This window comes from Silurus aristotelis, assembly GCF_946808225.1.
Source record: "Silurus aristotelis genome assembly, chromosome: 15".
NCBI lineage: Eukaryota > Metazoa > Chordata > Actinopteri > Siluriformes > Siluridae > Silurus > Silurus aristotelis.
Window position 1 is genome coordinate 18,561,034 of NC_139588.1, and position 22,354 is coordinate 18,583,387.

At 38.1% G+C, this 22,354-nt stretch overlaps 2 protein-coding genes across 5 annotated transcripts in view; both read left to right on the forward strand.

Annotated features, from left to right (window-relative positions):
* The window catches only part of cnksr3 (cnksr family member 3), a 40,573-nt gene extending 30,426 nt beyond the window's left edge, over window positions 1-10,147 (forward strand). For both annotated transcript variants that reach the window (XM_083562520.1, XM_083562519.1), the window contains 5 exons: window positions 71-217; window positions 6,757-6,875; window positions 7,226-7,419; window positions 7,984-8,061; window positions 8,950-10,147. In XM_083562520.1, coding sequence (XP_083418646.1) covers window positions 71-217; window positions 6,757-6,875; window positions 7,226-7,419; window positions 7,984-8,061; window positions 8,950-9,242 — 831 coding nt within the window. In that variant the 3' untranslated portion in view covers window positions 9,243-10,147. The remainder of the gene's footprint in view (window positions 1-70; window positions 218-6,756; window positions 6,876-7,225; window positions 7,420-7,983; window positions 8,062-8,949) is intronic.
* A 2,946-nt stretch (window positions 10,148-13,093) lies between these two features.
* On the forward strand, window positions 13,094-22,105 carry ipcef1 (interaction protein for cytohesin exchange factors 1). 3 transcript variants are annotated; one of them, XM_083562539.1, is made up of 11 exons: window positions 13,094-13,236; window positions 13,416-13,469; window positions 13,769-13,805; window positions 13,912-14,081; window positions 15,913-15,986; window positions 17,309-17,380; window positions 17,665-17,726; window positions 17,963-18,060; window positions 18,962-19,160; window positions 20,183-20,364; window positions 21,368-22,105. In XM_083562539.1, exons 2-11 carry the CDS (start codon window positions 13,422-13,424, stop codon window positions 21,572-21,574), a joined length of 1,149 nt encoding a protein of 382 aa, XP_083418665.1. In that variant the 5' UTR covers window positions 13,094-13,236; window positions 13,416-13,421; the 3' UTR covers window positions 21,575-22,105. The 3 variants fall into 3 exon arrangements, with proteins under 3 accessions (XP_083418665.1, XP_083418666.1, XP_083418664.1); XM_083562540.1 differs by lacking the exon at window positions 13,416-13,469 and having other exon boundaries at window positions 13,096-13,236; XM_083562538.1 differs by lacking the exon at window positions 13,094-13,236 and having other exon boundaries at window positions 13,251-13,469.
* Window positions 22,106-22,354: the final 249 nt, after the last annotated feature.

Below are 22,354 nucleotides of genomic sequence, written 5' to 3' on the forward strand. Positions count from 1 at the left end.
GTGCTTTTGCAATTTTCTTGTTGATTTGTACTGTGAGACGACCCAGAACGTGTTTTTTGCTATGTCTTAGGTGGGCTGGCATCTGAAGAACCTTGTGTCTAAAATGAAGGAGAATCCACACAGTGTGGTGCTCACGCTGAAGAAGAGGCCTTCAGAAACAGGCAACTTTACTCCTGCTCCACTGAAGAACCTGCGCTGGAGGCCTCCGGCTGTGCAGGTCAATATTACTAATAATAGTTGTGTCCTACACTGTCTTGTGTTGTCTGTTTGCACTGTTTGTTGTCTGCTCTGTTTGCACTAGTTTGCACACGATGCACTTTATGTGGCTTGGACAACTTCCTTTAGTCCTTAGCTCTGTGTTCTGTTATGTAGCTCTAGGTTGTTTTATGTAACACCAGGACCCTGGAGAGATGTTGTCTTAATTCACTGTGTACCTCCGTCAGCTATATATGGTTGAAATTACAATAAAAGCTTCTTGATTTAACTTGACTTGACTAAAAACAGTTATAGATTAGGTTTGAGTGGTCTAGAATTATTGGGTAATGTTGTCAAAGTCCCCTGATCCTGAGCTCAGGTTAGAGTCAGTGTGGAGTTTCTGTTTATGTTCTCCTCATGTCTACATGGGTTTTGTTCGGGATATCCAGTTTCCTCAAACCTGCCATAAAAAAAGAATAGAATTAATGAAAAACATACCAATACAATAATATTCCCCATGAATACGCAGTTTATTCACAGAAAGTCTGTAGGTTTTCCCCTTTTAAACTTCCCCAGGTCATGAAGCGTGAAATGAATGGCATTGTCATCTCTAGTGGGTGTGGCATGCCTGACTGTTTCAACTAGGCAAACTATAATCAGATAACTGTATATATGTATTTATATTAGGGCTGTCAAAATTAACAATTAATAAATCATTAATTACCCAAATTCACGCAAATTCATTTTAACGGCAAAAATTTTAGTAATGGGCGATTAATGACGATTAAACTTGTGTTTGACCATTTTTAATAAAAATATCAATAAATAAATATAAAAGAGGTGAAATTAAAACCTTCAACGCAACACACATTTATTCACGACGTCCTTTCTCCAAAAATCACTAAACATTTGTTTTGCTGATGAACCAAGTCTCACATCAAACACCAAAATCCGCCATGATGCACGAATATGGCAATTAAAACAATCCGTGTGGAAACAAAGCAAAATTTTCATTTGGTGACCTGATGATTTACGTAATTTAAAACATCATAATTACTTTCAAACATTTGCAAGAATGTTTTGTGTTTATGCTCTATGTTGAGTTTGGTTTCACTAAAAAGGAATATACATTTGCATAAAGCATCTATATTTGTCCAATACCAATGTTGATTACAGTATTAAAAATTCGAAAAGTATTAATTTAAGGTAATGTGCGATTAAGTTATGAGTTAATTTATGATAATCATGAGATGAATTGTGATTAAATATTTTAACCGATTGACAGCCCTAATATATACATCACTGCATTGCTTTAAAGACCACTTTTATTTATTTTTATTATTTTATAAACCAACCCCTGATAAACAGGAACCAAACACAGGTAGGAAGAAGTAAGAATAGACAATAGAGGGAATGTCCAGCTACCATCAGCGTTGAATTTGTCTGAGAGTGTTGCATTACAGTACCGTAACTTTTTCTACTAAATGAACTATGAATAAAATAGGAAATAAAAGTTGCATTTCTGCTAATGCAAACACAGTTTTAAGAATCAGTGTAAAAGGGAAACTTTATGTACAGTAATAACGATGAATTGGTTCCCTTTTCCCAGCATTTGGTCACATTTCGTGTTGTGTGCATTATATTTGTAAACCATACCCCCATGTAAAAAAAAGCCGAGGTCATTGTGCTGTACTTCAGGTCAGTGACATCAATGCTGATTTAAAAACTCCAAATTTCCAGATAATACCGTTTGTCAATGGGAAAAAAATCAGAATCCACATAAGTCTCTGATGGCCTTGTGCCTTTCACTACGTAAAGTAGGTCATGACAGATACCTGGCTTTCCACTTTTTGTTTTTCTGAAGTTCACGTACATCAGTGAGGTATCAATATGAAGTTCTGTCAAATATGTGAACATACATTTTGTGGCTGTCATCTTATTGTTTCAATTTGGCACAGGGACAAAATACGCCTTGCCACCCAAGAACATTGCTAATGAGGTGCTTCGTTCGCATCCTGGACAAAAGACCCTCACACACAGATTCACACTTATGCAGTCTCTCTGGCTCTACAGACACACTTGTAGAAGATGGAGTTTACGCATGACTCATAATGTGGATACACAATGGGAGTGTGTGTTGGAGCAATGACGGGTTCCTACACTTCAGGATGTGTGTTTAACCCTGATTAAGTTTCGGCTCTAAATGTCAGGAGTATATTGATATTGTTAAGTTCAGTTTAATGCTCTCTGTACGCCCTTGTTCCCCACACGCCTGCTTTAAAAGGTCAAGCTTTGCATCATACCCCCATTTTAGCCCACTGATCACAAGTAGCTGTTTTTATTTGCATCTAAATGAGTATTATTAATCAGAGGAGAACAATTCTAATGGTCTAATTCTAGATCAACATGTACTTTTTATCTAGTAATGGATAAAATAGTAGTAATAGTATCTTTTTTTTATATAGAAATGGAGTTACTGAATGTCAGTACTACAGAAAACTCCAGCTATCCACATGGCGTAGAAACATGGCTGTGGACTACAACTCCCAAAACACACACTCGCACAATTACTAGCTTTTAATAAGACAGACCTGTTCTCAGTTACACACACATATCTTGCTCTCTCTATCTCTCTTTCTCTCTCTCTCTTTCTCTCTCTATATTTATCTATCTTGCTGACTTTTTAAAGAACATTTATTCATCAAAACAAGTGTCATTGCTGTTTGTATTAATCTGTCTATACCAGGGGTCCCCAGACTATTGCCCACCACACATTTGGAACGGCCCTCTGAATAAATAAATGTTTTTAAAATGTATATTTTAAATAGATGTTTTACTTATATCATATATGTATTTTATAATAAAGTTTGTCTTTCAAATAAAAGTTTCCCTTAGTTTTTAATAGAGGTTGAGGCATAGATAGTTGAGGTCTGGAATTATTAACTGTTGGCAAAAATCCATACCGATAGTTTTCCGGTTTCTGGTCTGCATACATTACGAGAGGCCTCTAGAGGGGCATCACTGATGCCATGTGCTGTTCGCTTTTACACATGAGACGACACGCTGCACGGCAAGCGTTATATTATATTTATGATTTACAATTTATTGATTTTTTTTTTTTTATTTATTAATGATTAAAGTAATGATTCAGTACTTTTTTGACATTATTTATATTTGAAATAAAGTTTGGTACAAATTTACATGAAATGTTATGTTTGTTTGTCTATTATCCAGTATCCATTTGAAAAATTATCGGTTGATTAATTCGTTATTGGCAAGTACGATCCAACCAAGCTATCAGTATTGGTGAAATCGGTTACCCTCTAGTTGTTAACATAGACTAATTATTTGCTAGATTCACCCACTAACCATATGCATATTTATAAGTAAGTAAATGTTTTGATAACAGTGCAAATGAAGAAATGTTTATATAATAGCAATAATGCTCTTTTAATAGGCTTTTTATCTCTATTTCATTTATTTAAACATAATTCTCATTTGTCTGTATCATGCATAACAAAATAATAAACTACTCTAGCATTAGGAGGCATAATTTTCTTCTTCTTCTTCTTCATCTTCTTCTTCTCCCCCTGTCCTCTACATCTGCCTCTTTCAAACCAAATATCTGCATGTCTTCCCTCACCACATCCATAAACCTCCTCCTTGGCCTTTCTCTTTTCCTCCTTCCTGACAGCCACATGTACATGTACAGCTCACACACATGAACTCTGTCTTACTCCTACTGACTTTCATTCTCCTTCTCTCCAGCACGTACCTCCACCTCTCCAGGCTTTTCTCAACCTGCTCCCTACTCTCACCACAAATCACAATATCATCCACAAACATCATAGTCCATGAAGACTCCTGTCTGACCTTGTCTGTCAGCCTGTCCATCAGGACTGCAAACAGGAAAGGGCTCAGAGCCGATCCTTGATGCAGTCCAACCTCCACCTTAAACCAGTCTGTCGTTCCTACTGCACACTTCACTGCTGTCACACTGTCCTCATACATGTCCTGCACCACCCTCACATACTTCTCTGACACACCTGACTACCTCATACAATACCACAACTCCTCTCTCCACCCTTTCTCTAAATCCACAAACACACAATGCAACTCCTTCTGACCTTTTCTATACTTCTCCATCAACATTCTCAAAGCAAATATTGCATCCATAGTGATCTTCCTCAGCATGAAACCATACTATTGATCACAGAGGTTCACCTCTTCTTTCAGCCTGGCTTCTACTACTCTTTTCCATATTTCATGGTGTGACTGATCAACTTAATTCCCCTGTAGTTACTGCAGGTCTGCACATCTCCCTTATTCTTAAAGATTGGTACCAGATCACTCCTTCTTCATTCCTCAGGCATCCTCTCACCTTTCAAAATCTTGTTGAACAATCAGGTTAAAAACTCCACTGTCATCTCTCTTAAACATCTCCACGCTTCTACCGGTATGTCATCTGGTCCTACCGACTTTCCACTCTTCATCCTCTTAATCGCTGCTCTCACTTCCTCCTTACTAATCCTATCCACTTCCTGCTTCACCATCTCCACACCATCTAACCTTCTCTCTCTCTCTCATTTTCCTCGATCATCAGCTGCTCAAAATACTCCCTCCATCTTCTCAAAATACTCCCTCCATCTTCTCTACACACTCTCCTCACTAGTCAACACATTTCCATCTGCATCCTTTATTGCTGCAACATTTATTGCATTCTTTTGCTTTCGCCACATCCCTCTTCACCTGCTGCTGAATCTTGTACTCCCTTCTTTTCTCATCTCTCTGTCGATCCCAATTATGTTATGCCAACCTCTTTTTCCTTATGCTCTCCTGCACTTTCTCATTCCACCACCATTCTATTTCCAGATGTCACACCAAGTACCTATCTAGCTGTCTCCCTCATCACTCCTGCAGTAGTTGCCCAATCATCCAGCACCTCCTCACCACCACTGAGCCCCTGTCTGACCTCTTCCCTGACTCTCAAACTACAGTCTTCCTCCTTCAGCTTCCACCATCTTATTATTCTTTCAGTCCTCACTCTCCTCCTCTTCTTCTTCACCTCGAAAGCCATTCTACAGACCACCATCCGATGCTGTCTAGCTACACTGTCAGGTTGCATCTCCTGCATAGAATGTACCTTCCTCCACTCTTATACATCACCCAATGCTCCTCCTTCTTCTTAAAATAAGTATTCACCACTGCCATTTCCATTCTTTTAGCAAAATCTACCACCATCTGCCTTTCAACATTCCTCTCCTTAAGGCCATACCTACCCATCACCTCCTCATCACCTCTTTTCCCTTCACCTACATGCCCATTGAAATCTGCCCTAATCACCAATCTTTCATTCCTAGGTACACCATCTACCACTTCATCTAACTCACTCCAGAATTTTTCCTTCTCCTCCATCTCACAACCCACTTGTGGAGCATAAGCACTGATGACATTTATCATCACCCCTACAATTTTCAGCTTCACATTCATCACCCTATCAGAAACTCTCTTCACCGCTACTACCCTCTTACTGTACTCTTCCTTCAGGATCATCCCTACACCATTTCTCTTTCCATCCAGACCATGATAGAGCATTTTAAACCCACCTCCAATGTTCCTGGGCTTACTCCCTTTTCACTTGGTCTTCTGAACACACAACATGTCTAACTTTCTCCTCTCCCTTTACCAATCATAGTACCAACATTCAAAGTGCCTACCCTAACCTCCACTGTCTTACACTTCTCTTTTTCTGCTGTTTCTGTAGACGTCTTCCTCCTCTCCTTCTCCTACTTTGGCAAAAAGTAGCCCAATTTCCACCGGTACCCTGTTGGCTAACAATAACTGTGACGGTCGTTGGTAACCCGGGCCTCGACCGATCCAGTATGAAATTCTGATTTGTGATCCGCATATTTGATTTGGCACATGTTTTACGCTGGATGCCCCTCCTAACGCAACCCTCCCCATTTATCCGGGCTCGGGACCTGCACTAAGAGTGCACTGGCTTGTAAAACCCTAATAGCCAGGTTCATTAGCAGGCATAATAAATAAATAAAAAAATCATAATTAAATCTCCACTATAATACTGGTAGTTACTTCGGCCCATGTAATTTTCAGACTGAAACAGACCATTACAGACTGACCCGGCCCCCATTAAAAAAAGGAAAACAAAGCCTTGTTCCCCTTCCTTGTATCTGAATTGCATGTTATATCTGATCACCTGAATGGATTTTGATATTAGGATAAAATTTTGGATTTGGTCACAATTCCTTCAGTAAAAACTTCCTTAACTGCAATTGCCTCTGTCTGAGCTTAGATTAGATGACTGATCTAATGAGTGTCTTCATATCATTGACCCCATGATGCAATTATGTGAAGTCTTGCCGCTATAAGCTTTTAAACATAGACGTAGACTAGTCATCAAACATGCCCTGCCTGATTACTTCTTACTGATGACCATATTTAGGGTGCTGTGGATTTCCTTTGCTTTAAGGCTGCGCAAGTCTGAGAGAATATTCGTCTTTGCAAAATTGTAGTCTAATGCATGTTTTGTGTTTGCTACAGAGTGCTCCTTCTGGTCATGCTGCTCGCTCATCCATAATAGAAATTTCTACTCAAAAAGAGAAGCCAGCCATTTTGGATCTGTACCTACCCCCACCTCCAGCTGTGCCCTATTCACCCCGGTGAGTCAGCTTGAAGACTTAAGTAAAATATTCATTAGCAGGTTGGAGTAATGTAGGCTAACAGGAAGCAGGTTTACTTGTACTAAATCACATTCACCAGCACATCCTGAAAATGGTTTATTTCTCTTATACCACAGCAGTTTACCAATGCTAATCATTTTTTATTTAATTATTAAAAGAACAAAGTCATACTTTTTATCCCATTATAGTTACATTTATGATACAAGTGTGATATAAATGATTCTGTCTAATATATAACATTCAGTGCTACATTGTAATTATAAAATACAGTATATAGTAAAAAGTGCATATACATATATGTTTGCTAAAATAATCATCTCTCTTTACAGGGAAGTGAAGAACGGCGCATATCCGCAGGTCAAAATGAGGCACAAAGCTCCTGAATCCCCAAATTCATCTCTGGACCGAGCTGCTAGACGCTGTTCTAATGTAATAGACTACGTCAGCAAACCCAGCGTCAGCATCTGTCCTCCAGAAATCGCCATCCCACAGACCCGACTCCGCCAGCGTGCGCCCTCCAGAGGTCAGCAACAATAATAACAACAACAACAACAATAATAATAATAATATGAATAATAAAATTAATAATAATAACAGTATCAAACATGTGTATATCTACATAGTGGTAATATATGTAATAAAATAATAAACAATATGTTTTATATATATAACAGTATTGACTTATTTCTCTCTGAGTTTTGTATTTTATTTATTTATTTTGAGTCTTATTGTTGCTTTGTTGAGAGTGACACTGTTTGTCTTTGTGTGCAAATTATAAAGCTAATTTTGAAGTATACATAAATTTTTACTTTTTCAATTTCAAAAAAATTATTAAATGTTTTGAGTTAAATGTCCTTGAGCAAGACAGGCTGAGAAATCTGCCTCGATTTGGCACATCTAAATAAATATCAAACTGAAATAATGTACAGTCGATTACACGTAAGTGCTAAAACCATTTGCTTCTATCTTAATGTGTGTGAAAAATGTGGCTCTGATATCAGCCCAGTGATAGCATTGTGTGATTTATGTGCTTGTAACACTACTAATCAGGGCTAATTATGGTTCTGTGTGTATGTGTGTGCTGCAGGAAAGCCGCGTCCTGTCTCTATGCCTGTAGACTCGTGCGTGGGCCTGTCTGATTCCCCCTGGGCTTTTGGAAAGAAAGGTATAACGCAAACACCAAACAAATTGTCACTCGGAGCGCTCTTTTAGCGCTCCTCCACACGTGACACACCTGCTCTGCATTCCCTCCATTTACTCATGTAATCATTTGGAAAACATAAACGCAAATTAAAGTCAGGCCAAATCTCCATGTGTTGCCTGAGCAGGAGCAGGTTACAGCAGTGTTGGTTGTGTTGAAAAAATTTGGAAAATCTAACAGTCTGTGATTATTCACGTTCTAGAATCACTTTTTCATACTGAGCCGTTAAAGCAACAATGTCCAATTTTCCAGATCCATTAGCAGTGAAAAGAATCTGCAAAAATAGCATCGAATTAGATTTAGCATCCTGTTATTTACATATGGATTGATGCTGAGAATCTTTTTCAGGAACAGTAGGAAGTGTCATGATCCTGAGCTCATTTTGTTTAGATTTTTGATATACTGTTTTATACAAAGATTTAAGATTTTCAAGATTCGAGATTTGTATTTGTTAGAAACATAGTTATATACAGAATACAGCTTGCAGTAAAATGTTAAAACAGGTTGAAATAATAACTATGAGAATAACAAAGGAAAATTAGCTCTCTGGCTCTACTTATTCAACAATGTCAGTGTGATTGTAGACTCTGTAAGATCCTACATACACTAACTAACTAAAGTTAGCTTGTGAAGATTATTCCCGGCTTTAGATCATGTAGTACATCCACTATTAAAAGAATACTGTAGTCAAATGTGTGTATTAAAATAAATCTGTGATCCTACTTATTACTGTCAGAGCTGCTATTATAGAACATATACCACTACCTTCCAACCAGTCAGAACTCACATTTCAACATCTCTGATACTTGATAGTGAACTTAATATCTTATATTCTTGCCATATCTGTTTCAGGTGAAAGCATGTTGAAGATGTACACGAGTAATGAGCGAATTCCTCCGATCGCTGAAGAAGCCCCGTGTTTCCCCGTACCCTACCGGCCCACCAGTGAGAAGCAGCTCCTACGTGGAGTCGACCACATTCGCGGCAGTCAGTGCTTCATCAACGCCGAGCTGCACAGTAGCGCCACCGTGCTGTACCAAGACACCACACGCCGTAAGAGTCGGACCGCTCGCTCCTCCAAGAGGTCCGCGGAGCCTTCAGCTCTCAGTGCCTGGTTCGCTCGGCTGAAACTCTTCTCACACTGATAAACGCTGTGCAGTGGACCGTGTCTCTACTGTGTCTCATTATTTCATTCCTCTACACTCAGTATTATAATTTCATAATGATGGAATGGTATTTTGTTTTTTTTATATTTATGGTTGACTGTTAAAGAAATTACGTGTGTGTGTTGGGGGCATTTAGATAATGTATTAACAAGGTTCAGTCATCCTTAGTAACTGCCTGGTCAGGATTGGGATGGTTTAAACTCGGCTATAGACCTAGAACCAACTTTGTTAGTAGATTTTGTGGGCAGGAAGAAGCAAAAAAACAACAGAAAAATTATGTTCAATGCATAGGTATGGTAAATTGCTTGTCACACCCTTAGAACCATTTATATATCGTATATATATATATATATATATATATATATATAACCCTGAGGGCAAAGTGAACTAAATCTGCACTAAAAAAGATCCAAGATGGCTGACACCAATTATGCTGCAGAGTCCAACCACATGGCCAAGATTTATTCCTGTTTCATAGTTCACAGGAGGTCATACTCTCTCCTGAGGTCTGTGAGTGCGATCTCAGAAAAAGTGGATGTGGTTTGAGTCAGATATTTCCAGAAAAAGATTTAAAGTGAGACAGACGTCCTGCTTTTGTTATCAGTTATGTAACTTAAGTGAAAAATATAAAGAGACTAAACACAATGTCGCTATAAAAAGCAGAAACACTCAGTGCATTAGACTTTTCGATGTACCGTTCCTTTAAGAGCACCTTTCCATCTGCTGTATTTAATGCCATATGGGCCTTCATATGAAACCTATCACCATGCACATGAACCTCTTTTAGCTATCAGGTCTTTCATTGAGAAAGATAATGAGTCAGGTGTGTAGGTGAAGTGTGTTGTTCATAATTAATAAATTATTAATCTCTTCGTTTGCTTGTATTCACTGAGCATGTTTTCTGTTTGGGTTGTGGGTCTCCCTCACCTCCTCCCAGAAAAAAGTGTTTTCACTTTGGTTTTTTTTGTTGTTTTTGGTTTTTTAATGTACCTCATTTTTAAAATGTCTTCTCACTGGTTATGTATAAGTTAAGGAGAGTGTATTTACATGTAAATAGCTTTAATAATAGACATTATATATATATATATATATATATATATATATATATATATATATATATATATATATATATATATATATATATATATATATATGTGTGACTGCTGTGCTGTTTCTTTTCGAAGTGCCTTGAGAAAATGCAATAGGTTTATCGCAAGAAATGGTAAATTCATTTGAATGTTACAACAATAATTTAGAAATAATACGTAATAAAAAAACATGAACACAGAATAACTAAAGCAAACTAAAGAAGTTTAGGGTCTGAACTTTCTTCTTTCCTTCATTTAATTTATAGTTTAAGTATAAAACTAAAAGAGTAACTTTAGACTCCAGACATGCCTTAACTGATTGATTACATTTGAGCAAGTGGAAATTTTGTGTACTTTATTATTTTCCTTCAACTATTGATTTATGCATTGAGGACTTTGAACTGCCCAATTATGACATAAACTGTACATATCAGGAAACTTTAATATTTTTGCCAGTTTTATTGAAAGCATTCAGTAAAAAGAATTTTAATTTAACTATAAAAAAATAAAAGACCAATCACTGTTAGTCCAAAGTTTGCTCATGTAAAATTTAACAACACATCCATATACACGATATTAAAAAACTTAAAAGCTTTTTATCTTTTGACCTTTATTTACAGGAAATGTGCTGCTTCTATGCAAAAGGACTAATTCAGTAAACTACTGAGAAAACATGGTGCATTAGTTTACATGGCCATACAATGTTAATGATGATTAAAATAAAATACAAACCGGACTTGTGATGTACTTTGTGACTTGTGACTCAGAAGCGCCACCTGCTGTACAATAAACTATAATAAAGTTTATAAACTGAGCTTCATTTCTAGTTGTTGTATTTAAATATTCACTCAAATTCAAGAGCAATATTTGCATGTGTTTCAACAAAATATTTTAATAAACTGAAACAAAACTTGCAAAGTAGGGTTAGATTTTAAAAGTTTTGCTGCTGAATTGGTAAACCAGTCTATTGTAGGTCACCATGCACACATATACAAACCTTCATACACTCTCTCCTATAGGTGTGTTAAATTAGTGTGAACATTTTACCAAATGTTTTCGGACAGAGGGAGAAAACTGCAAAACCCAGAAAAAACAAAAAGAATGCAAAATTCATATGTTAAATGTTGCCAACAGGCATTTCAGCTTGCGAATGAAATTGGACGATGGTGGTTTGAGTATCAATAAAAATAAATAATAATATGTTCCAAATAAATCCAAAGGTGCAGAGGTTCAATACAGTTTTTTTTTTTTTCGTTAATGGAACGCATACAAAATAGTGTTTCAGAAATAGTTGATAAACAGGGATTTTTCAGAAATCCCTCTAGAACAGCCGCTAGAATCAACACCAAAAATATCAAGTGAGAATCAATGCTAATACGAAAGAAGAATTTGAGCTGACAGAAAGTCTATGGTAAATCAGATAACTACTCTTTACAAGTGCGATGAAGATCAAGCATTTTATAGGGTTTCTAATAATGTGATTGTTAAATGTATTGGGGAAGTGGCAGCTCAGTGTTTAAGAGGGTGGGCTTCTGGTCAGAACATTCTTAGTTCACCACTAAACTTGGATCTCTGAACAAAGCCTTTAAGCACTTGCATGTCTTCTTCTTCTTCTTTCGGCTGCTCCCATTTGGGGTCACCACAGCGGATCATCCATCTCCATAACCCCTGTCCTCTACATCTGCCTCTTTCAACCTAACTACCTGCATGTCTTCCCTCACCACATCCATAAACCTCCTCCTTGGTCTTCCTCTTTTGGTAGCTCCATCCTCAGCATTCTTCTACTGATATAACTTATGTCCCTCCTCTGCACATGTCCAAACCATCTCAATTGCGCCTCCCTCACTTTGTCTTTAAAACTTCTTACATGTGCTGTCCCTCTGATAAACTCATTTCTAATCCTGTCCATCTTTATCACTCCCAACGAAAACCTCAACATCTTCAGCATTGCTACCTCCAGCTCCACCTCCTGTCTTTTACTCAATGCCACTGTCTCTAAACCATACAACATCGCAGGTCTCAACACAGTCCTATAAACTTTCCCTTTCACTCTTGCAGATACTCTACTATCACAAATCACTCATCTTCACCCTGCCTGCACTTTGCACTGTTGACTCCAGGTACCTGAATTCCTCCACCTTCTCCACTTCTTCTCCCTGCAACTGCACCACTCCTATTACTCCTACTGACTTTTATTCCCCTTCTCTTCAGCATGTACCTCCACCTCTCCACCCGCTCCCTACTCTCACTACAAATCACAATATAACCCAGAGCTTTTACCACAAAACAAAAAGTGATATCGTCATTCTAATAAATGAAAAAACAAACTGAAACACAACAAGCAACAATGTTTATCCATTTATTCCTTTAAATTCAACTCAAAGTACATATCTCATAGATATAATTTCTGCAATATAAATTATATTCTTTAAAAAAAGTTGAATGTGAAAAATAAATATTCTATCTTTTTTAAAGTGAATATTTTGCTTGGCAAAATTAATTGCTACATATTTTTTTATTGTTAAATTTTTTAATATAAATTTATTCAGAAATAATTGTAAAAACTATATACAAAATTTTTTTTTAATAAAAGTAAAAAAAAACAACAAAAAAAAAAAAAAACAAGAAAGATTTGCTATATGATTCGCGACTCCTTATCATGAATCGACTCACCCAATCGACTCATTTGAAGCGTCCGGTTACAAGCAACCGATTCTTTTCGATTTGCCAAACGCTATAAGGGACCATTTTTTCCCGGTTTGTTAGAAGTTTGCCCCCCCCCCCGGTTTTGTGTGTTTGTGATCCAAAAAATGAGCACTAACGTGTTTTCGGAGGCCATTTTATACACTTCCTGGAAGCTGCACATATTTCAGTGTTAGCTTCAGGTAATTTAAATCAGTAAGACATGAATTATTGTAAATTAGTTTTCTACCCCCCAGTTTTGTCTTTTAATTCTGTAGTAATTGAGTGCAGCTCAGACTAACAGGCTCCAACCTGAAACAGTTGAATTCATTTAATCAGTTTGTGCTGAACAGTGCTGGTTCCCTTATATGTTTCTTTGCAGAACCTGATGTCCTCTAAGATTAGTGCACCAGAAGTTAGTGACATGCAGAAGTCTGTAAGTGTTCAGCCTGTGTGAGTGTTTATGAAAAGGTGTCATATTGTGGCATGCAAAAGACAAGAAGGTCAAACAGAAACCCTATTGGTGTGCGAGGTCTGCAGAGGGGAAGTGTGAATGTGTATGAGTGTGAGTGAGTGAGTGAGAGAGAGAGAGAGAGAGAGAGAGAGAGAGAGAGAGAGAGAGAGAAATCTTAAAACTATACCCTGTCTGTACTATCTGTGTGGGCTGATGGCTGTGTCTCTCCAGGCTTGTTCTCAGCCTCTCATACCTCTGATCTTCTCTGTCCTTGCCTCAAGCTTGCTCTACAAGACTTTCCCACTGCTACTTTTCAAGGTAGGCAGAGCAACCTGATGCTCACTTACACACAGCGGACACGATGATTAAATACTGCTTCTCAAACCCGTATAGTAAACTGTGTATGTGGTTCTGTGGATTACAGATGATGCCGTGATGAGTCGGAGGAGGGTCTCAGTGAAGGAGCTTGGACAGGTGGACTGTCAAGGCTGGCTCTATAAGAAGAGAGAGAACCGAGCTTTCCTGATGAATAAATGGAAGAAACACTGGTTTGTGCTGAAGGGATGTTCTCTCTACTGGTACACAAATGTGTTGGTGAGTCTTGTGGGGTTTTGAACTACTGCAACTTGTTCACAGTAAACACTTGAGTATATTTTTTTATATACAAGGAATTGTTTTAGCCAAAGATAAAATGTGTTCAATTTTCCACATATTATCCAAATTCCAAAATATACTAGATATGTTTGGGTTTGATTTTGCTTGTTTTCGTGTTCAGTCAGGAACATATCTACCAGCTCATAAAGAAGCTCTTTTGTCACAGTATTAACATCTAGATTTAAACTACAAATTTCTGGATTTATATATATGAATTCATGCTGTTAAATGTTTTATCTTTAGCTTCCTAGTTTTGGTAGTTTGTTCAGGAAATTATCAGCTTGTCAAGCTCACATGCACACACGTGCAGTTTACAGTAATTAACCAAACTATATATGTAATATATTGTTTTTAATGTGATGGTAAACAGATATTTAGCTCAAACCCTGCCTCTGGTAGCTCCATTCTCGGTTGGCAAGTATGAAAACCGCTGCCATCCAAAAAAAAGAGTTTCCCATGTTACATTTCTGCTTACGATGGGTTCAAAGAATGGTTAAATGAACTACTTTTTTGAGCCTTCCTCTGTCTATTCACATTGGTCTTGTCTCTTCATCACAACATTTTGTGGAAACTCTTGAGATTTTTGTGCATAAAACTCCATGTAGATCAGAAGCTTCTATAAATACTCGATCCAGCATTTCTGGAATCTTCACATTTACATGATTGTAGGCAACTACCACATGATTGGCTGATTGGATATTTGCATGACAAAAAGCATCTTTGGTTTTAAGGTGATAGCTGCCACAACTGCAGAACTGCAATGACCAATCTCAGCAGTTCAACTAAAATACATAACAATGGGAGAATGGGATTGCTAGTCGATCTATTCGTGTGAGGATTCATACTGAATTTACACCATATTGGCTAGAAAGTTAAGTCACAGTCTGTGAGGTTTTGCAACATTTGCTTGGAAGGGGTAGGTTAAGATGTTTGACTTCTGATCCTAACGTCGTGAGTTCAAATCCCACCACCACTAATCTGCAACTGCTGGGCACTTAAGCAAGGCCCTTAACACTCAGTTGCTTAGTTGTTTGAATGAGATAATTGTAATTCGCTCTGGATGAGGGGGCGTCTGCCAAATGCTGTTAATGTAAATGCTTGTTTCATCAATTTGAGGCATTTAGCAGACGCATACAATATATGGCATACAATATGAAAACTACTGCCCATTGAATGTACATTGAAATGATAATAGAGCACTTTGGCATTCTTTTTCTACTTATTTTGCTTTCCCTTATTATTTGATTTCATTTTACTGTGCTTTCACGAGCTCTGAGTATTTCTGAATATATTGATCATCTAAAAAATCTTAGATTTTGAATTCATTCTCCATTCTGATTAGTCAGAAATGTAAAAAAAGTTCCTCTTGATTACATTACATTCACTCTATAGTTACATAGCAGAAGTATAGATGCAAACTTCAGACACCAAACATCCCTTTTTAATACTTTTTTAAAATGTGTAACTTTTAGGTTTTTCCTTTAAATAGAACTTTACAAAAAGTTTTTCTGCCCCAATATCTAGCCCAGGCCATAATTAGCATAAAATGATCAAGCACAATAGGTGATTAGCACAAGAAAGATATTCTCCAACTCAAATCACAGGGCTGTTGATCAAAAGTGATTAAGGCTTTGGCTATGCATTGGATTTTTTGATACAATTCAGAAGCTGAAATCCAATCAGGCTGCTGGTAAAAAGCCAACTGCAGACCCGTGCTCAACCTCAGACATCCTGTGTGAAACCTTCAGATCTCATCTTCATGTTTTAACAGGCTCTAAAAGCAGAGGGCTACATCAACCTGAGAGACTTCACCCTGGACCAAGCGCATGAGTGCAAGAGGAAGTTGTGAGTGATGTTTTTTTTTTGGGTTTCCTTTAGTTTAGTCATTCAGGGGTGTGAATCAGCGAAATATAAGACCAAACCGCTTACTTTGAACAACCACAGAATGTTAGCTTGCCAGCATGCATCTCTGGAAACAACTTACAAAATGTTTACTGTTTAGTAGCCTGGGCTTAGGCCTAGGCCAAATTTCAAAGATTTACATTACACTTGACATTCATGGCATTCTAATACTGATTAAGATAAAAAAAATTAATCAGTCTAAATGTTCGAAAGTTAAATTCAAGAAGTGTTAAATTACAAGGTAAGTCTATAGATGTCTTTTGAAGACTGCTAGTGACTCAGACATGAAGTGGAAGTTTCTTCTATCACCTTGGTACCAGAACAGAGAAGAGTCTTCCTTGTAAAGATGTACTATTTTCATCTTAAGATAATAATAAACAGATTAAACATGTTTCCTAACGTGTAACATGAAATAGAATGTACATTAAACTGATTTTTTTCAGAAACGTGTTCGGTTTCTAGGTAACGGTTGTATTATGGCTCATTAAAATAAACAGGAAGAGAGTTTGGGGTAATGACCAGCACTTTATCACAGTTATTACATCAGCAAGAACAGAAACTAACTTGCCTTAAAGGTATTTGGTGGCATTCAATGCAACCATAAATGGATAAATAGTATTTAAAGAATGTGGCGCTTTTTTTTTTTATGATGAAAAAATGTAATGTATGTGGTGACCTGCTGTCATTGGAGACGATTTTATCAACTCATCCTGTTTTTTTCCCGTAGCAGCATGCCTTCTTTCCTTTCTCAATTATTATCAGTGTAAATGTCGGGTAGCACGTAGGAATCCTTTACATATCCACCTTATTTTGTCTTTCATTTCTCCTTGATCTTCTCAGACACATACTCGGGTACATATTGTTTTAATTGTCCAATAGTAAACCACATGTTGACACATGAAAATGTCAAATTTAAAAGTTTGGTTTGTCCCGGATTTGTGACTGGTTTTGTCTTCCACACACGTTTCGATGCGTTTCAGTGTCCAAATGTAGCTGAAGCCCCTTTTGTGAAGACACTGCAATAATCTCGGAGTGGTTAAACATCTGCACTAATAGCATGCTGTCACTTTCTCAAGCACAGGAAATAGTCTGGTAAACACAACTTAACTATAGTGCTCAGACCCCACGCTCCCACTTCCTCTTCAGACGGAATGACTTTGTACGTCTTGCTGTGTCTTAACGTGTACTCACACACACATACGCAGAGTCTGTGCATCTTAGCAATCATTTCATCCTGTTCTTTAATGTGTTGTTTTTTTTAACAGTGCTATAAAAGCCAGTCACCCGCAGATTGTTACACTCTTCTTTGCAGCTGAGAACTCGCAAGATATGTACAAGTGAGTGTGAATGCGTGTGTTCGCGCGTTATTCGCGCGCGCAGTGGTTCTTTTTGCAGAACCCTTAACCACATACTGTATATGCTAGTCATTAGTTAGTGAAATTAAGATCCTGTAGTTTTCTCCACTGATTGAGTAGATAAAGCACAAACTCTCTACATAGCCTATGAGCTACATTTAGTACTTGGACCAACACATTTAATTGTACACAAATCTATTAGCAATATTAAATTTATAAATCTTTGGTTATTTTCCTGTCCATGTATTTTGTTTGTGTGATAACAGGTGGTTGAGTAAACTAACTGCAGCCTCTAACAAGAAAGAACTTCTAGAAGTTGTTACGGCAGGTAACAATGGCCATTTGTTATTTTTTTCTTTTACAAGTTCACACTTACATACACACACAGTTAAAGCATCGTTGTGACCTATTTCAATGCGTTGTATTTGGTTAAACCTGACCGCATATGCACTTTATGTCAAAAAAAGAAGGCCAGAGTTTGATGTGGTCTCTGATCATGGCATTTACTTTTCATTTTGTGTGTATGTGGGTGTGTTGTACGTATGTATGTATATAAATAAACAGACACAGAATGCTACAGTGAAAACAGTGATGAAGAAGACGATGTTGAAGAAAGCTCAGCAACACAGGACACTGAGGAGCTAACCAGCAGCTCCATCAATGTGAGTGGTTATAATGACCTTTTGTGTCCACGGGTAAATTTTTCTTACCAGTGCAGCTTTGCTATGAACATACATTGTGTATATGAAATAATAGAATCTGTGTAACCTGGTACAGTCGACTATAGCAGTCACAGATTGGAAGTACACTATGTGGCTGAAGGTTTGCATTCACCTGACCGTCATACTTCCAGACTCTCTTTACTGTTGTGATAAGCGTCACTCTTTTGAAAAGGCTTTTAATTATATTTTTAAATGTGGCTGTGAGGAATGAACATTAGTGAGGTAGGCATGGATGTTTAATGAGGATTTATCGGGTGCAGTCGGTGTTTCAGTTCATTCCAATGGTGTTTAAAGGGGGGTGTAATCAGCACTCTGTGTGGGACACTTGAGTTCTTCTTGGCAAGCCCCGTCTTCATGGAGTTTGGGCTTCTTAGTACTAGTGAATGGATATTGGTATTCAAATTTAAAGTAGTGTTCAAAGGAGTGATTTATTTTTTGAGCTGTGATTCAATGTGGTGTTAAGGTTTGTTTATTGAGGGGTCTTGCAGCAAAAGTGCCTATGCCTCCTTAACTTGGACTGTCAGGCTCAGAGGGCACACCTCCTTTGTTAGGACTGACAGATGCACAGGCCACACCTTCTTCACTGGGACTCAGGCTCAGAGACCACTGTGACTGGGAGACACACAGGCCACACCTCCTTCACTGATTGTCAGGCATATGAGGCCACACCTCCTTTATTAGGACTGACTGACACACACACACAGGCCACACCTACTTCACTGAGATAGTCAGGCCACGTTTCCTTCACGGGTACTGACACTCAGAGGCCATCCCCCCTCATTGAGACTGACAGACACAGAGACCACAATTTCTTCAACATGTGTGTGTTTGTGTTGCACAGGGCTGTCTTCCTCCACCATGCTCCAGTTCGTCCCCGTGCCAGCACATGATTCCCCTTGTGTCTCCGGTGTGTAACACCTCGGACTGTGTGAGTTCAGACAGTGAGTCTTGGCTGGAGCTCAGCTCTGACTCTCATGGTCCTATGTGCGTCACCGAACACGGTGACATCGGCAGGCTGCAGGATTTCCATGGTGACGAACGTAAGCGGACATCTGCTTTATCCTCACAGTACAACCTAATACCAGCATGTCATTTCCCTATTTCAGTCAATTAGCCATTAAAAGCTACACGACTAATCCTGGTATACATGTTTAATACAGTTAATACATGTACCTGATAACCTTTTGTACCATTTTTCACAATCGTTTCTGGAAACGATAGGAAAATGGGCAAAACTTGCAAAAACATGATAAAGGTTGAGAAAATGCGTATACCATAAGAACATACAGCCCTTGTAAATAATACACACAAGATTAAATATTTGTGGTCTTACTTTTATTGGTTCCTGACTTTTCCGACACCTGTATACTTTTAAACTCTTCTACATTTAGTAGTAGTTTATTAATACCCTTGTACACAATATTTATCCTTTATCCCATTTGATTATTTGTGAAAATTCTGTATCCCTATTTTCAACCCTTTCACATTTTATAGCCATTTGCACCTTACACCCACCAGGCATAACTTTATGGTCACCAATCAGCCATAACATTATGACCACCTGCCTAATATTGCGTTGGTTCCCCTTTTGCTGCCAAAACAGTCCTTGAGCATCAATGAGTTTTGGCTGCCCACGACCCCGTCGCCGGTTTACCACTGTTCCTTCCTTTTACCACTTGTGATAGATACTGACCACTGCAGACCAGGAACATCTCACAAGAGCTGCAGTTTTGGAGATGCTCTGACCCAGTCGTCTAGACATCACAATCTGTCCCTTGTCAAACACAAATCCTTACACTTGCCCATTTTTCCTGCTTTTAACACGTCAACTTTAAGGACAAAATGTTCACTTGCTGTCTAATAATATCCCACTCACTAACAGGTGCCATGATGTGGAGATAATCAGTGTAGTTCACTTCACCGTTCATAATGTAATAATGTCATTATATTGTGTCTGGTCAGTGTATATTTTGCTTCCTAAATTTACCTACTCATTACAATTACACCTCGCACACACCGTGCAGATAAAACGGGTCTAACAGTCACTGTGATGTTCCACCAGGGCCTCCTTCTGATGAGCTGGAGATGCTGTACCTGCACCTGAAACACGCCAGCCTCTCCCCATGTGGAGAACTGCAGCCTGTGACTAAGCGGGACTACAGATCATCCTTCATCAGACGCTGCAAAAACGATACCATCAATGACAAGCTGCACCTGGTCCGAGCTCTCAACAGCACCTTAAAGGTAGGACATGTGAAAGCTTTTGGTCTTTAATGATATTTTGAAAAGGGGTATTGTTTAAAAAGGTGGTGGGAAACACAGGTTTTTAACTATCAAAGTTTTAACCTGCCTTTGTTTGGGGATTGAAGCAGGCTGACCGTGTCCTTGAATAAAGACAAACCACTTATCACCTACTTGTAATTCTGTTGTAACATGTTCACCCTGGAGATTCACTTTATTTCCCACCTGCAGGCGTCAGTGATCATCCATTCACACAGAATTAAACTGACATAGAGGCAAAATTTAGATTTTATATTCTTGGAAATCCTATTGTACCAATTTACCTCTGATCATGAGCATTAAAGCATTGAATTTATAACTTACTTGTAGAATATTTCAGTCCACAAAACATGCAAAACGACAAACTTCTGCTTCAATCTCTTTTCAATCATTGGCCTACCAATTAAATCCAACCCACCAATTCTAAAATGTGTGGGAGGTGGTAGCTTAGTGTTTAGGGCATATGACTTTGGATCTGAAGGTCATGAGTTTAAATCCCAGCCACACCAAGCTGCTGGGCCCCTGAGCAAGGTTCTTCAGCCCATGTTTACTCAGTTGTATGCATGAGATAAAAAATGTAAGTCGCTCTGAATAAGGGTGTCTGCCAAATGCCCTAAATATTAAGGCATTGGACTTCAGATCTGTAGGTCACGAGTTAAAATCCCAGGACCACCTGGGCTCTTGAGCCAAGGCCCTTAACCCTCAACTGCTCATTTTTAAGACGCTCTGGATAAGGGCGTCTGCCAAGTTTCATAAGTGTAAATTTAAAATCCGCCACAAGGTGTCAGTATTTATCACTTAATAGAATACTGCTCATGTAAATACTACCTATATGTAAGTTTTATACACGTTGCTGTTAGTGTCATGCACCCTTTAATGCCCTTCTGTACTCTGTGTGTGTGTGTGTGTGTGTGTGTGTGTGTGTGTGTGTGTGTGTGTGTGTGTGTGTTCGTTTGTTCGTTCACAGGCCAAAGAGGCAGACCTCATGGCTATTGAACAGGTTCTAGCTGATTCAGAGTTAAATGTCAATAAGTACAGACAGTGGAAAAGTGTGAATGTTCTCCTGCTGGAAGAAATCAACCATAAAATAAGCACAGAAGAGATGAAAGTAAGTGTTGAGTCTGAACAAAGGCCATCCTCCACCCCGGTTGTATTTGCTGAGACCAGCATGTAAGTGTGAACATGTACAATTTAGGTTCACCTTTGATCATAGTTCTGTTGTCTGTGTAATTCAGTTTTAAACAGTGTGATGAAACAGGGATGTGGAAATGTGTTGCCTGGAAACATTAGTTGACTTCTCTGCATGTTTATTATAGTAAGTGTTGGCTGTAAATAAACTTGTTTTAAAATTGCACAAGTGGTTCTGTGACCATTTGACTGCAAACCGCCCGATACGTTAAATTATCATGTGTGTATATTTGTAAATGTGTGATTTTGGAGTGTCAAATGGACAATCTAACAGATTTACAAACCAATTTTGACTGTTTTAACTGGAAAATGGTATGTTTTATGTTGAAACTCAGCCTATGACTCGACTCTGATGCTGCATTTGGACACTAACCTATTGCTCTCTTTCTTTCAAAACCATTTTGAAGAGAAGAAAAGTATTTTAACCACCAAGTGTAACAAATCACTGGTAAAATGTCTGTTTTGATCAAGTTTTAAATATGTATGTATTTACTGTTAATAAACCTGACAAACCTTGTAGATGTCAGTTTCTGTTAAAAAAGAAAAAAAAAATTGAAAAATTAGATTCTTTTGCAAAATCATCTTATTGAAAAATAAGTCATTTTTTTTCACACACACACACACACACACACACACACACACAAACCAGCAAGAAATATTCCTCTATAAACCAGAAGACTTTTAAGACAGTCAACAGAAGCAAGACGACTTGTGGAGTCGTTTAGACAAAGCCGATTAGTCTTCTGGTGTACCATCTGCGATTACA

Bases quoted from the DNA above. Each gene is read 5' to 3' on its own strand.
- ipcef1 (XM_083562539.1), top strand. From the start codon at position 13,422: ATGTCCTCTAAGATTAGTGCACCAGAAGTTAGTGACATGCAGAAGTCT. The intron at 13,806-13,911 runs GTAGGCAGAGCA...TGTGGATTACAG, and splicing joins TCCCACTGCTACTTTTCAAG to ATGATGCCGTGATGAGTCGG. The intron at 18,061-18,961 runs GTGAGTGGTTAT...TGTGTTGCACAG, and splicing joins TAACCAGCAGCTCCATCAAT to GGCTGTCTTCCTCCACCATG.